At 41.0% G+C, this 17,005-nt stretch overlaps 1 protein-coding gene across 3 annotated transcripts in view; it reads left to right on the top strand.

Annotated features, from left to right (window-relative positions):
• The window catches only part of cspp1a (centrosome and spindle pole associated protein 1a), a 192,648-nt gene that overhangs the window by 132,920 nt on the left and 42,723 nt on the right, over positions 1 to 17,005 (top strand). For all 3 annotated transcript variants that reach the window (XM_078540372.1, XM_078540373.1, XM_078540371.1), the window contains 2 exons: positions 8,158 to 8,259; positions 15,701 to 15,767. In XM_078540372.1, coding sequence (XP_078396498.1) covers positions 8,158 to 8,259; positions 15,701 to 15,767 — 169 coding nt within the window. The remainder of the gene's footprint in view (positions 1 to 8,157; positions 8,260 to 15,700; positions 15,768 to 17,005) is intronic.

Genomic DNA, 17,005 nt, shown 5'->3' with positions numbered 1-17,005 from the left:
GGTTCAGTGATGGTAATGCTATTGAATGTCAAGGGGTGATGGTTAGATTCTCTCTTGTTGGAGATGGTCATCACCTGGCACTTGTGTGGAACAAATGTTACTTGCCACTTGTTGCCCAAGCTGAGATATTGTCCAGGGCCTTAATCTTCTGGTCGGCGTGCAGTGGGCCCCGCTCGCCGACGCGTAAAATGATGCGCGGTGATATCAGGCGTGTGTCCTGATGTCACCGCGCGTCATTCCGATCTTCAGTTCGGCGGGCGCACACCAGAGTCAGCTGCGTGCCCACTGAACTATCAAGGGCCTATTAAGGCCATTTAAAAACTAATTGAAGTAATTAACAGGGCTGCCCGTCCAACCTTAAGGTTGGCAGGCAAGCGAAGAGCCCAGGCGGCCTTCGTATTTTTCATGGAACCTCATCCACGGGTGGGATGAGGTTTCATGAAGGCTTTATTAATTTAATAAATTGTTTCATGTGAATTGATAAACATGTCCCACCTCATGTGACAATGAGGGGACATGTCTGAATAATTTATTTCTTTATTTATCAAATTTTAATGACTTTCCTTAATCTCCCCGAGGCACGGAGCTGCCTCAGGGAGATTTCTGTGCTCTTTCGTGCGCATGCGTGAAAGAGCGCAGGCCCCGACTCTCCCTTCTCCCCCTGCCTGCACAGGGAGCGCTGAGCGCTTCCGGGTGCGCATCATGCTGGGGCGGGCCTGAATTGGCCTGCCCATTTAAAATGGTGGCATCCAGCCGATCACGGGCAGCGATCAGTTGCGCTCCCGCCCAGCTCGCCCGACGGAGAGAAAATTCTCCCCCAGGTCTTGCTGCATTTGGGCATTGACTGCTCCAGTACCTGAGGAGTTGCGAATGGTGCTGAACATTGTGTGATCATCAACAAACATCCCCACTTCTGATCTTATGATGGAGGGAAGGTCAGTGATGCTCTTCCAAATATTGGTGAAATATGGCAACTTTTTTGTAAAAGAAACTCATCCAAGCTGAAGCTATGGACCAACAGGCTTTATCGGTAGAACATGTTCCTGAATGTTTATATCCTCTTTCCAGTGCATGCTCATTTAAGTTTCTATCTGGTCTATCGTGATTCATTTGGTTAGCACTCTCATAATTCCTGCTGCAGCTAGGTGTCAAAGACATAGGTGAACACATGCTCCAACTGACTAAACTCCGTTATGAGTTCATCTCCACTGATATGTAGTTTGAAATGCACTCCAAGAATTATAGAAACATAGGATTTGGAGTATGCTATTCAGCTCTAGTGAATTCCTGCAGTGCATCTTGTAGATGGTACACACTGCCCTGCTCTGTCATTCGATAAGATCATGGCTGATCTGTTGTGGTCTCATTCCACTTTCGTGTCTGTCCCCTCATAATCCTAGACTCCTTTGTCTATCAAAAATCTATTCAATAGAGCCTTGAATAAATTCAATGACCCCAGACTCCACTGTTTATTCCATAGACTCACAACCTCTGAGAGAAAAGTTACTCCTCATCTCCATCTTAAAAAGGGGACCTCTTACTTTTAAACTGTGTCCCTAGCTCTAGTCTTCCCCCACAAGAGGAAACCCCCCCCTCCCACCCCCACCACCACCACCACTGGTATCCATCCTATCAAGTCTCCTCAGGATGTTATATGTTTCCAAAAGATAACTTTTCATTCTTCTTAACTCCCAATGGGCACAGGGCCGACCCATTCAACCTTTCTTTAGGAGATAAGTCTTCATCCCAGGAATGAGTCAAATTAACCTTCTCAACTGTTTCTAATGCATTTATATCTTTTATCAAACAAGGCAACCAAAACTGTACACAGTACTCCAGATGTGATCTAGTTAAGGCCCTACACAGCTGCAGAAAAACTTCCCTGCTTCTATATTCCATTCCTCTTGCAATAAATGCCAACATTCCATTTGCCTTCCTAATCACTTGCTGTACCAACATAATTTAGGTGATTCACGTACCAAGACACCCAGATCTGTCTGTGCCACCGAGTTCTGCAATCTATCTCAATTTAAATAGTATACTGCTTTTCTATTCTTCTTGCCAAAGTGAACAAGTTCACATTTTCCCACATACTCCATTTGCCAAATTTTCCCCACTCACTTAACCTATCTATTTCCTTAGTAGACTCTTCACCTCTTGACAACTTACTTTCCTGCCTATCTTGGTGTCATCAGCAAATTTAACTACCATACATTCAGCCTCCTCATCCAAGTCATTGATATAGATTGTAAATAGTTGAGGCCCCAACACTGATCCCTTTGGCACTCCACTCATTCCAGCTTGCCAACACAAAAATGACCCATTAATGCCTACTCTGTTTCCTGTTAGCTAACCAATCCTCAACCCATGCTAATATTTTACCCCCTACAACATGAGCTCTTATTTAGTGTAGCAAACTTTGATGTGGCACCTTGTCAAAATGCCTTTTTGAAAACCAAGTGCACCGCATCTGCAGGTTCTGCTTTATCCACGTTGCTTGTTCCTTCGTCAAAGAGCTCTAATAAATTAGTTATAGACGATTTCCCTTTCATAAAACCATGTTGACTCTGCCTGATCCCATTATGATTTTCAATGTATCCTGCTATAATCATCTTAATAATGGATTCTGGCAATTTCCCTATGACAGATGTTAAGCTAACTGGCCTATAGTTCCTACTTTCTGTCTCCCTCCTTTCTTGAATAAGGGTGTTACATTTGCTATTTTCCAATCTGCTGGGACCCTTGCAGAATCTAAGGAATTTTAGAAGATTATAACCAATGCATCTCCTACCTCTGCAGCCACTTCTTTTAAGACCCTAGGATGCAGGCCACCTGGTCCTGAGGACTTGTCAGCCGGTAGGTCTGATAGTTTTCCCAGTATCTTTTCCCTATTGATGCTGATTATTTTAATTTCATCCCTCTCTTTCACCTCTTGATTTTCAAGTATCTTTGGAAAGTTTTCTAAGTCTTCTACAGTGAAAACAGACACAAAGTACCCGTTCAAAGCTTTTGCCATTTCCTTGTTTTCCGTTATTAATTACCCAGATTCTCTCTCTAAAAGACCAACACTCACTTTAGTTGCTCTTTTCTTTTTTAAATATTTGTAGAAACTATTACTATCCTATTTCTTATTTCTAGCTAGCTTTCTCTCATACTTTAATTTCTCCCTCTTTTTTTAAGTTTGTTCTTTGTTGGTTCTTAAAATCTGTCCAACCTTATAACCGACGACTAAACTTTGCAGAATTGTACAGTGTTTCTTTCAGTTTGATAGTATCCTTAACTTATTTGACCATGGATGATCCATCCTTCTCAAAGAGCCTTTCTTTCTCACTGGGATAAATCTTTGCTGAGGTATTAGACATCTCCTTAAAAGGCTGCCACTGCAACTCTACTGTCCTACCTTTTAGTCTAGCTTTCCAGTTCACTTTAGCCAATTTTGCCTTCATACCCTTATAAATTACCTTTATTTAGGTTTAATACTATAGTCTTTGACCCAAACTCCTCACCTTCAAATTAAATGTAAAATTCTATCATGTTGTAATCGCTGTCAGCTAAAGGCTCCTTCACTATATGATTATTGATTAAACCTGTTTCATTCCAGTGTGCAGCGGCTAGCTTTATCTGTTGCTCAAATTTTTGAGATACCTTACCCGTTCAGGGTAGTCTGTGGTAGACTGAGCACTTTTCAGGACCAAAAGTGGTGGCCTTAGACCCATTCATGAGTTTGCATGATATGTAGCAAGCGATGATCTGATCAGGGTAGCCATTATCCTGCAGGATGGTTTTGCTGTGCCTTAATTTAGCATCAATCATGCATGGTGAGCAAATGGCTCAGGCCCTATTTAGGAGGTTGCCGGTAAGTCCAATCTTATGGCATGTGAAATTAAGAATGCCAACAGTATATTAACCAGTGAACATAGGCTTACGGCAGACAGTAGTAGAGAACCCATTGGCACATTTCTCAGCTAGTATGTCAAGGAAAGGGAGCTCGTTTGACTGTTCCATTTCAGTGGTGAATTTGAGTGCAGGATGAAGCCCATTAAGGTATGTAAGAAGGTTCTTACATGAAGCTGCAGATTCAAATATAGTAGAAGTATCTTCTACATATCAGGGATATGCAAAGGGTAGGAGTTAGGTGTCATTCCATTGAAGATGCGTTTCTCGTGGAAACCGATGAAAATATTTGCGTGAGTTGGGCCTAGAGGGGATCCCATGGCAACACCACCTATTTGGGCATTCATGGTGTCGTTAAAAATAGGGCCGTTTGCTGACCGTGTAAGCTTGATGCTGAATTAGGGCACATCAAAGTCATCCTGCAGGATAATAGCTACCCTGATCAGATCATTGCTTGCTGTATATCATGCAAATTCATGAATGGGCTTGAGGCTGCCACTTTCGGTCCTGAAAAGTGCCAGTCTACCTCAGATTACCCTAAGGTAAGGTATCTCAAAAATTTGAGCAATGGTTATAGCTAGCCATTGCACTCTGTCACTGTGCAGTAGCAACATGAGTGATATTGTCCACTAACAGGATGATGCCGTCAAGCCAAGATGATGTTCTGCCTATCACACAAGTGAGCATTGTGATATATGAATTTCAGTGTTGTGTGATGCCAGGTATATAGGCCGTATGTCCCAACAATTGGCGGATCATACCAAACAGCATGTCCCTTCGGTTGTTCTCAACAGGCAAAGTACTGATTGTACTCAACCAGTCCATGGTTGCAAAACTCAAAACATAGTGTCCAACATTAGATGTGATTTTGTGATTGGACAACACGTGCTAAACAATCCTGATTGTGCTAAGAATTATACTGAAAACTAATTTAAGATTGTAATTTGGGCTCTCGTGGCTCACTTACGCATGCTAGAAGCCACATACATTTCACACACAGGGCCCTGTCCTTTGCAGACTGTTATGACACAGCTGATGGTAAATGCTGAGTTGTTCAAATCCCAGAGGGAAACTTGAGACAACTGCCACGAGATGCAGGCTTTGAATTCCATAGTAATAAGACAACCGAGCCTTATAGGTTTTTACAAAACTAGGTTAAACATTTATTAATAAAATAAATGATTTTAAACACATGCATATGTCTATAAATTACTACAATAACTTCTAAATCCCTTAATTAATCTGACTCCCGGTTACACCTCCGTTAAGGAAACAGTAAGACACACAGATTTAATACACCCGGGCAAAAAAGCATGATACCCTGAACCAGTCGAATTCAAAGTGAATTTCCTTAACTTGAGTTCTCTGTAGACATCAGCTTGAGCCTTAGATGCTGAAGGTGTTTCACACTTGTTAGATCTTAGAATTCCTGCCTTTACACACAGCCTTCTCTCCTTTATGCATATTTTCCCCTTTGAATGCAAATTCCCATTGTTTCACTGTCTTTGGACTTTACCTCCCTGATCATAAAATTTTCCAGTAATCTTTGGGAAAAATAAACACATTGTTTCTGAACTTCATCTGGCTAGGTGACACATTTCAGCCCTCCTTTGAAAACAATCTAGTCTGTTTTTTAAAAAAATGCAAATGTCCTTTTACACCTTACATTCTAAACTTCCCCCCTGTTTACCTACTCAACATTTCAAACCTAGCTCATCATCTAATATATCAAAGCCTTCAGACCAGCTGCCTTTAATCCAATTAAGTCTCACACACACATAGGCACAGATACCACTATTTTACAATAAATTCCAATAACATCGTTATATCTTCCTTATACAGACAGAAGGAACATGTCCACACATTGCGTCTTATTCAACTAAACAAGCTGAGGGAACGGTCATTCCCTGTTTCATTCCTCAGGACAATGCCTTGACCAATCAGAGTTGACCTGCCGGATCTGAATTTGAACAAAGCTGGGCAGTTATCTGTTCCATGTTGCATTTGGCATAGCAACAGCTCCAGCAACCTGAGTCCACTTGCCAATCAATCAGCACTTTGTTCTCATGCAGTATAAATTGTTGTTCCCCCATTACTGTTGGAAATTTCTTGCAAGCTACCCTGATGAGTGCAAGACAAAAAGCTTTGATAGCATGTCCCTTTTTTTTCAGCAATACTTAATTACCAAATGGCAATTTCCTATTTCTTAATTCTAGCCATATGATTTCACTACCAATTATGTTACCTGGGTTTCAGTTCTGCTTTCTTCTGGTAAACAATTAAGGATGAGGCTCAGAGTGGGCACTTCTATACAGTGTCATAATAGAGATCACCGTACTATCCAGTTTGATATTTTTGGAAAAATGGGGTTAAATTGTGCTGTTTCTCAGGCTTAACATGGACTTCCAAGGTACAGAAATGGCAGACAGGAAATGTACTGTCTGACATGCTGCATAGGGTCATACAAGAGGTGCACTTTATCCATGCCTGAAGCAGACCTTTAGCAGTTAGCATATGGACGTTAGAGGACAATGCCTGTTTCAGGTCCCTGCTGCAACATTGACTTGTCCTGAGGCAGTATGTGCTGGCTGCTGCCTGGTTCAATGTTCCAACCCAGAAGTTATTGCACAGGCATTGCACAAGTCCTGAAAGTGCAGAAATAATTTTGAAGGTACTGCTCACTTAACTGTATAGGCTGTGCACAATGTAAAAATTTAGATGGGTTGTTGCCCGGGTTCCTTAATTCCTTATCTCCCCAGCTTCCAATTGCAATTGCTTTGACCCCTCTGTCCACTGATTGCAATTCTACCCAACCCCCATTCCGTTTCAACCCTCCAACCACTCCCTCTCTGAGGACTCCCTTCCAAGTTACTCCAAAATCTTCACTTTCTGAGATGCCCTCCGATTTCTCCCCCAGAGTTTACAATGTGAGTTCCCACTGCAGCCCTTGATAAGCGTTTATTATTGCAGATTAAATGGGTTTTTGGCCAAAGAATGAAAACATTGCAAAATATGTGCTGTGCTAAAAGGTCCGTTGGAAGGTCCAGATTTGACATATAATTTTTGGACTAATTGATGATCATTGATTTAAACATACCTGTAGGTGCCAAAACCCACAGCTACTGTTTTAGCACTTGTGGATTAGATGCAGTTTTCCTGGAGCTTTATATATAGCCTGCACTCAACCACTTGTACTGAAAGTGTGCAATGCACTGGCTGGGCAAGAAGCTAACATGGAAAGATGCCTTGGGGACCTAGACAGAGGGTGCATGGGTTCTCTGAAGCATAACTGAAGGTCCTGGAGGGGAGATCCAGAGGAATGTAATGTCCTATATCCACAGGGGTGAAGTACACTATCTTGCCCTCCTGTCCCGCTGTCCTTCAGCAGCTGGTACTGCTCTGCATTGCCTCAACCCCTCTGCTCATTTCTTCTCGAGAGAATCCCTAGCAAGATGCCCATGGCCAACTCATTTTCTCCTGGTGACTCCTCAAAGGTTTTCAACAGCACCTGCACTTTTTAGTGAAGCCCTCAGAGAATTTCAGGAATGAATGTTAGTAGAGTGTTGGTGAAGCCTTGAAAGTGTGCCAGAAAGAATCCCAATGTGTTTGGGGTCCTCTGCAAAGCTCCACTAGCAAATGGATATGAAATGGTGAGTATCTTTTTCAGGTTGTGCTTGAAATCCACACCAATAACCTGTTTACTCTCAAACAGCTGGTCATAAAGAAAGGGAGTTTGAGACGAGTGCTAGCCACTAAAATGCATTGCGATCTCTTTAATGAGTGCCAACAGGCATTTTAAGTGGACTATCAGCCCTGTAATGAGCCTCCATGTGGCTGTTTCTAGAGCATCCATCTCTTTTTATCAAGATGGAGTCTTTCACCAGACCAGTGTTTCAATCTAAGATTTCATATTGACCATCTCGGGAATCTCTTTAGCACTTAAAATATTGGGGAAAACTGCCCCTGAGTCTTTATCAGCCACTATGGCAAAACTGGGCTGCAGAGTGGGATATTTAGTGCTGTTTTTTGATTTATAAACATATGGGGCTCACCTCTCTGCTTTCTCTTCCTTCTTCCCACCACTTCTTTCAAAATGATGATTTGAATGCCAGAACAGACTAATTGGGCTAAATGTCCTACTGCTGTCCCTGTGTAAGAGCTCTGATTTCCAAGTATGACATTGCTCAGCAGGAAAAGTAGAAAGTGCACAAAAGATATTAATAGACTGAAATAAAGCATTGAAAATAAATTTCTGTATTTCAGAGACCACCATCTCCACCTATTCCAACTGTAAGGAAGAAACAGATTGCTACTCAGAGAACTGATTTGTCTGCTGTCGATGGCTCAATCCATGAATTAGACTTGGTGAGTACTTTCAATTCTTACTGTATTACATGAACAATTCAATAATAATTAATACTGTGCTTTGTACGTTGACTTAAGTCAAGTCTAAAATTTTCTTGTATAGCCTTACTGGTAGTCAAGTGCACTTTGGACTTCTCAGATAGGGTTGCAGAATTTTGAAAGAACTGTTAGAAACTTCAACTTCTACAGAGAGAAAGAAAAGGTTAGAATTAAATTCTCATCTCTCTTCAGTTTGGTATCCAGCTCAGTGTGTTGGGGTGAAAGTCTTTCCCTTTGTGATGAACGTAAAAGTTAAATTAGCTTTTGTATGGTCTCAGTCTAATTTTTGTGAGTAAAAATTATCACTAACTGGCATTAAAGTTGTAGTTTTACTTGGACAAGAATTCTCAGGTAGCAGAAGAAAATTGAAATATCTATTCAATGGTAGCTAGTTTCAAAGATGGGCAGTGGGAGACCATGAAAGGATTCAACATGAGGATTGGAGTTCTAAATTTAAGGGTTTGGGCAATTGGGAACCACTAAGACAGTGAGCAGAGTAGTGATGGATGAATGGTAATTGGTATAGGACAGGATACAGACAGTAAAGATTGGTAGTGCTGATTTATGATGAATGGCAAGGAAAGCATTGAGATAATATAGTCTGGAGCTGACAACAGCATGGATGAAAGTTTCAGCAGTAGCTGGGCTGAAGTGAGCAATGGAGGTGGAAGACAATTTTTGCAATGGAGGGGATATCAAATTGGAAGGTCACCTGGACCCTGAAACTGCAAACAGTCTGATGGTGTCTGGGGAGGGAGATGAAATCCATGGCGATTGTGTGGAGTTTGTGACAGGAATCGAAGTCAAAATCTTCATTTTTCCAGTGTTTAACTGAAGGAAATTGCAACTCGGGATTGGATATTGAACAGTACAGTGACAGGCACTGGAGGAGTTGAAAGAGATATTGGGAGGTGCAGCTGGACATCATCAGCATTCACATGAAAGCTGATCTCACATTTTTAGATGATATAGCCTTAGGGAGTTGCTTAAGCCCTCTATCCTTTGAAAGGATTCATAAAGCTAGAAACAGTGATATGTCTGATCATTTACTTCATTTATTATTGACAGCATGTTAATCTTAAGTTTTTACCATAAGGCTAGTGTGTAAGTGCGTGGATACAATGCAGAATCTCCAACCAAGCCTGATCATGCTACCAGATCTCGAAAGCAGCAAGAGGTTTCTTTCTTTCTAAATTATAAACACTGTTTTCTTTATAGAATTTTTTTTCTGGTCTCCTCTCTGTTGGATGTAATATCACCTGATGTGTAATGACCTTACTGTTGTTCAAACCAATTGGCAAACAAAATAGAGGACCCATGCCTTTTCACATTATACCGTTGTTTCCTATCATTGCTGTACACGAGTCATAACTTTGTTCCAAACAACCACTGATGCATGCTCTTATAACAACTCGTTGCCATTCATATTGTAACAATGTCCTGCTCTCACAACACATTGCTGTGATTAAAAAAACTTTTAAAAGCTTATGCGTTTCAACCCTAATTAATTAAAGTCAATGGGATGAATTTCCAGGATCCCCAAAGGTGGGAAGGGAGAAGAGGACCCTAAAAGTGGCTGGTGCTGTGCAAAGTGTGAATTTCAAGGCATTAATCCCAGCACCGGTAATAATCACCAGGGCTGACGTGAATTGCACTGTCCTCCCAGTTGAGGCCAATTAACACTGTTGAAAAGCTTGTTAACAGCTTGTCAGGTTTGAGATTCAATTTTAAAGAGCCAGACAGTTACCCATGCCTTCAGAAACTGATCACCTGAAGAGAAGTGGATATAGAGTGGAGGGCCATAAGGCAGCCAGCGAGGCAAAGGGGACTGAGCACTAGGTAAGTGAGTGCCCTTGGTGCTGTGCAGATGGCAGAGGGAATGGACACTCAGCAGCCTGGGATTTGAACACCTTCAGCGCCTTCCCACCACCTTCCTATTTCATATGCCAAAGAGCAGGGGTCAAAACTGTCAAGGACAATTGGGCAGCCACCTGAACAGAAGGAAGGTTCCAGCTAGCAATGTGGACACAAATCTCAGATTTTGGGCCAAGTGGCAATGATGGGCAACATGATCATAGGAAGGGTAGAACTCTGGGCATCCTCACAGCAGAGGAAAAGAAGAGAGAAGGACAATGGAGGCCAAACTCCCATCACAGGACCAACAGATGATGATGAAGCTACCTGGAGACTGACGACTGGAGACAGATGACTGATAACTAGTGCTCCAGGAGATTGCAACTCTCCAGGCATTGTCATAGACATCTGTGCCCTTCTTGCTGAAGACCTTGCACCTCGCAACACTGGTTGCTATGCCCTGCCTGTAGCTGTCAAAGTCACTGTGCCTTGGATATCTCAGTTCTGGCTCCTTCCAAAGATGAGCTGCTCACCTTAGTGGCACCTCAAAAACAGCTGCATGCCACTGCATCTTGTTGGTCACTGATACTTATTTTGCCAGAGCTGGACAGCACATTTATTTTACCACAGACATGGCCTGGCAGGGACAGAGGGAATTGTGATTTACCTCCATCACTGGATTCCCCCAGGTGCAGGGCATCATTGATTACCCGGCTGTGACCATCAAGGCACCCAGTGACCGGCCAGTGGGATCCATCAACAGGAAGGGCTTCCGTTGCCTCAATGCCCAACTGGTCTGTGACCACAACAAAGTGTTCTCCATGTGTGTTTGCTTTCCTGTCAGCTGCCATGACTCCTACATCCCCCTCCTGTCTAGGCTGTCTCCACCCCGCCAAAGTGCATGGATGTCTCTACAGGAAAGCCAGACTGAGGCACAGAGACAAAAACAACCGATGCCACCTGTTCAGCGGGACAGCTATTGAGCAGGCCATCAAACTTATGAAGATGCAATTCCAGTACCTGGAATAGTCAGGTGGTGCCCTCCAATACCTTCTTTCAAGGGCCTTGGTCATTGTGGTAGTCTGCTACACTTTTCATAACGTTGCACTCCAGATAAGTGTGGACCTTAAAGAAGTGAGGCCTGGGGAGGAGCAGGATTTGGGGCTGAAGTGAGATGATATTCAACAGAGAGATGCCTTACTGCACAACAAGGTGGTCTCCTCCTGCCACCCTCTTGGAAGAGGACCTTCCCCTCTGTCCCTCTTTGCCCCCAACATTAGATTCAGGTTAGCAACAATGAAGCAAGGGACTGTCCTGCCCCGATGGCAGGCCTTCAACTCACCTGTGACACCTCACTTCCCTTTGGTAAAGTGGAAGGTTGTGGCACAAAGATCTCTCCCTCAGGCCTCAGCCTTGGTGATGGCTGCCAAGGTATGTCTAATGAATCCCACACTTCATCTGACCTGTCTCCATTCTCATCCCCACTGGCTCTATGTGGGCAGGAAACACATCTCCATATCAATTATGGGCTCAACCTCATGAAAATCTGAACTTTCACCAGTTTCCCACTGAAGGCAGGTCTCTGGTCCAAAGATAGTCCCAGCTCCTATTGCCTGTCTCCATGGTGAAAATTCAACCCAATATTTCTACACTTTGCTTAATTATTTATATGTGCCTATCTTTACAGTGCATTGTCCCTGGTCCAGGAGTTCATCATTCTCTAATGCTATCACCGTCATGTTCTAATTCTCTAATGCTATCACCGGGGAAAAAAGACAGGCTTTTGAAATTTAGCCAATTCTGCTCTCATTACTGTACTCACATTACTGTTCTCATATTGTTAAAAGTAATATAAAAACATATTGATGAAGGGGCCAAAGATATAAGGGTGGGAACAGAAACCTTTGCTGGAAATGATCTGGCTGCAATTAGACAGAGAAGTTTAATCAAGCAAGGACAGTCCCTCTGAGTTGGACAAAGCAAGATATTCATCAGAGGAGAATGGTGTGATCTCTGTGCTAAAGGCTGCAGAGAGGTAAAGAAGGATGAGGAGGTAAAGTGCTTCACAGCTAGAATCACAGATGATGAGATTTAGCATGGGCCACTGTTCAGCTGTGAATGAATAGCACAGGTATTCATTGAACATGTGGGATCCAAGTTTCAGAGCTGTGTCAAATCAGAATGCCTGATTGATATTTAGATCTAAGCATGCTAGCACCCTCACAATCATGGAGCACTGTGTTGGAAAGCTGTGCGCCATTTGTTAATCTTGGTGCTTCCATAGCACAGACAACATGGACACTATGGAACCTAACTTCACAGCCAGAATGTTTAAATAATGAGACTTAAGGTGTATAAATTTCTGATATCTTACTGTCTAGTGGATTAAAATAAATAGGTGAGGAAAATGTAGTTGTGTTAAGTCATAGTTTTACAAAGCTGACTAGATTCAGGAATTATGTCTTTGGATATCAAAATTTTCAAGGCTGCTCAATTAATTGATGGTCAGGGGAAAAACTAGGTAACTACAGACCTGTTAGTTTAACATTGGTTGTGGTAAAGGTACTGGAATCAGCAACAAGCGTTATTGAACATTTATAGAAGCATCAGCTGATCAGAGAGTCAACATGAATTCCCGAAGAGTAGTCCTGTCTAACTAATATTGTTGATTTTTTTTTTGATGAGGTTCCTAGCATGATGGATAGGGCAATGTCTGTGGTTGGCATCTGTAAATCAAAGGCATTTAATAAGGTTCCACTCAAATTATTAGCAAGTATATGAAAGCACAGAATTGGAGACAGCTCTGTGACAGGTAGAATACAGGAATCTGAACTGGGTCTTCAGCTTTTCATTAATATATATTAACTTGGATAAAGGATTAGAGAGTTATATATCCAAGTTTGCAGATGACAATAGGCGAGGAGGTGCAATACGTTGTGTGCATGGGAGCAGCCAAAGGAACAAATACAAATGAGTAGGTGTAACTAAAGCAGATGAAGTAGCGTCGGCAAGTGTGAAGTCATCCACTTTAGGCCCAACAAAGACAACTCGAGAGACTAGGAGCTGTGGTGGAGCAATGCAATTTAGATATCCATATACATAGACTGGAGGACTATAAACAGTGGGATAAATGTTGGGACCATTGCTCTTCTCGATAGACTTGAGCATGGGACATAATTGGAACTGTTGCAGACAAGACAAAATAGTGAATGTGATTAACGTTGAAGATAACAGTGAATGACTTTAGAAGGACATAGTCAAGGTAGTTTAGCTTAAACAGGTAGATGTTGGATAAAATTTAATACAAAGAAATGTGGGGCAATATCTAAAGAGAAACATGTACGCTATAGTAAAATTTTAAAAGCACCAGAGAGATTGGCCAATTCATACATACTAACCAATAAGTGGGTTGAAAAGTTGATAAAGCTATTGTGCAATGCTAAGTTTTTAAAAAAGGTGTCCTACTTTAGGTAGGATATCAAGGCCATAGATGGGATTCAGAAGGGTTTCATTTTCATACCATGGGTTGGAGACTTCAAGTATGAGAAAAGGTTGGAAAACTGGGGCTGTTTTCATTTGAACAAAGGAACAGAGGGTAGATTTAATATAAAGTTGCTCATTTGTTGCTTGGTGCCATCTTATGAGATGGCTGACTACCATTGATCTCCACTTCTGTCTGTTCTGTGTAGCCCTTACACATTCCACATAAGTCAACTGCATCCAGTCCATTATATCCATCATCCTTTTTTTCCCTTTCTATGTTTTCTGTTAAATCTTTCGCCCCAATAACTGTCAGCTCTAATGATGACTGAATTATTGTATTTTTCTCTCTTTGATGTTATGCGTGGTATTAATTTCCTTTTTTCTCCAGCCATTTCCAGCACTTCCTCATTAATCTTTTTGTCTGTGTAGGATATAAGGATCATCTTCCTATACACACATCCCAAAGGCATTCAACTTCTCAATAGTTTCTTTGTTGTCCATGCCTCCGAAGCATGTAACGTAGATGACAAAATGTAGCACCTCAGCATTCTTTTCCTAAGATTCAGGTTTAATTTCTTCGATGTTAACGCATTCTTCATTCTGACAAAGATGGCCTTGGCTCTCTCAATTCTCCTTCAGATCTCAATCACACCTTCCATCATCTGTGATAATCTGCCCAAGGTATGTGAACCTTTTCACTTGTTCCAAGATTTGTCCATTTACTTCAATTTTCACTTCTGAGATTAGGTCTCTGCTTATCACCATTTGGTCTTTTTCACATTCATTCTTAATCCATGTTCTTCACTCCTTATTTTCACTTCATTTATAATTTCCTGTAGTGCCTTTTATGACTCAGCAATCATTGCGATGTCATCTGTATGTCTCAAGTTGATGACATTCAAACCCCTAGTGTTGCAACCTGGAAGATCTTCTATATCACTGAAGGTAGCTTCAATGTACAAGTTGGACAGTTTTGGGATATAACAGATCCCTGTGCACTCCTCTTTTGATTGGGAAGCTGCCTGGCATGCCACTATCAAGAGTTTCTCAAAATAATTATATTTTTATAAATTAAACTTGCAAAGCTATTCACACCGGTTAGTGAGTCAGTATCTAAAAGCCACAGATTCAGGTCATCATTAAAAGAGCAAAGGAAATATTAGTAGTACTGATTCTATACTGAAGGTTGTTGTGATACAGGAAAAAAGGGGCGAAAGCAGAATCCATAACAGTCTTTCGAAGAAAAGTGGCTCAACATTTACAAAACAAAAATTTTAATTGGTATGGGAAAAGGAGTTGTAGATGTTTTTGGATTGAGAGAAAAGCCCTTTGAGAGGGCCAGCAGAGATATAGTAGGCCAAATAGCGTCATCACTTAGTGTAAATTTCAATGAAGTAGGGAATGTTGATGGAGCCGTTTCTGGGTAAGCTTAAAAATAAAGTTGTAATTTTTTTCTATGCTTGTGGTCCTAAACACAGAATTTACCACAAATTGGATGAATGGGGGATGTTTATTGTATATCTGAGAATAATTTTACTTCCTATGTAATAGGTAAATTTTATTTAGTAGAACGTGATGGCGAATTACTGGGAAGAAAGATTTTGCTCATGTTGGTTATATTCTTGCTTTGACATTTATTAATCAGAAGAAAAAAATAGGAACTTGACCATTGAGGGAAAAGGAAAGTAACTGAGAAGATATAGGATTGAGCGGGCCATTTATCTGTTTTTAAAAGTAATTAAGTTAAAAATTGTTTTGATGATAAAACCTATAGAAGGAAAGAAGTCTTTGTCTCTCTCAAAGTAACTCTGAGGGCAATTGCTGCCAGAGCTCTTGCATCAAGATTATTTTAATAAAAAAGCTGCAATATTTCATTGTGGCAGTGGAGACTAACAAACAGCAGATGCAAAATTTACAAAAGCCACAACCTAAAAATCTGTAAGTCCCAGGATTGGATTTTGAAATGTTTCAATAACTCTGATTCATTTAAGTTGAAATGTTAAAACATGTTACTTTGATAAATTTGTACTACCTGAATTGTCTTAAAAATTGTTTTGCTTAATAGGATCATCCACAGTCAGGGACCGAGTCACCACCAGTTCCTGCTAGACGAAACCAGCTTCGAGCATTTGGTAAACCTATTCAAGCAGATATATATTATGTGTACTGTGCTGTACATTGTAACTTTAGCTATTGGAGAATTCTAGGTATTTTATTTAAGTTTAATGAGAAGTAAAAAAATTACACAATTATAACATCGGCTCAAACGTTGTTTGATCATGTTGGATGTTTGCTCTATATGTTTAGATTAAAGAGTTTTTTTAATTCTTTAGTTTAATATCAATTACTTAGGAACTGTTGATGTCAGTAAATTAAGTGGCACAGTAAATAGTGTGGATAGGAACAAAACATTGCAAAGGCACACTGATGGGAAAGTGATTGGTTAAAACAGTGGCAGATGGAGAAAGATGGGGAGATGTAGAGCAAACAAAGCAAGAGACCCCTGGATGACCGAAGAGATAAGAGAGTAAGATAAAGCAGAATAAGAGTGTTTACAGCAGATGTCCATTGGTTAATATAAGCTAAATATGGGAATTTCAGAGGGGCAATGAAAAAAAAAATAAGAGCAATGAAGAGAAGTATGAGAAAAGAATGGCAGCCAGCCTAAAAGGGTATCCAAAAGACTTCTATTGGCATATAAATAGTATGGGTTGCAAAAGGAGGAGGAAGGCCAATTAGGGACCAAATAGGGGATTTGCACATGGAGGCAGAGAGCATGGCTGAGGTGCTAAATGAGTTATTTGCGTTTGTCTTTACCAAGGAATAAGATGCTGTCTGAGTTGTAGTGAGAAGAGGTAGTTGAGACATTGGTTAGGCAAAAAATGATAAAGAGGAACTATTAGAAAGGCTGGCTCTACATAAAGTTGCTAAGTCACCAGTGCTAGATTAGATGCACCTGGGGGTACTGAAGGAAATAAGAGTGGAAATTGTGGATTCACTGACCATAATATTCCAGTCCTCCTTGGATATAGGGGTAATGCCAGAGGACTGGAGAATTGCACATTACACCTTTATTCATAAAGGGTGTAACGATAATCTCAGCAACTACAGGCCAGTCAGTTTAGCCTTGGTGATGGAACAAGTTTTAAAAACAATAATTCAGGACAAAATAATTCAGGACAAAATTAACAAGCACTTGGACAAATGTGGATTAATAAAGGAAAGGCATAATGGATTTGTTAATGGCAAATCTTAACTAGCTCGATTGAGTTTTTTTTGATGAGGTAACAGAGAGCTTTGATGAGGGCAATGTGGTTGATTTGGTGTATATGGACTTCCAAAAGACGTTTGATAAAGTGTACATAACAGG

This window comes from Cetorhinus maximus, chromosome 4, assembly GCF_964194155.1.
Source record: "Cetorhinus maximus chromosome 4, sCetMax3.hap1.1, whole genome shotgun sequence".
NCBI lineage: Eukaryota > Metazoa > Chordata > Chondrichthyes > Lamniformes > Cetorhinidae > Cetorhinus > Cetorhinus maximus.
This window is presented reverse-complemented; position numbering and strand designations above follow the sequence as displayed.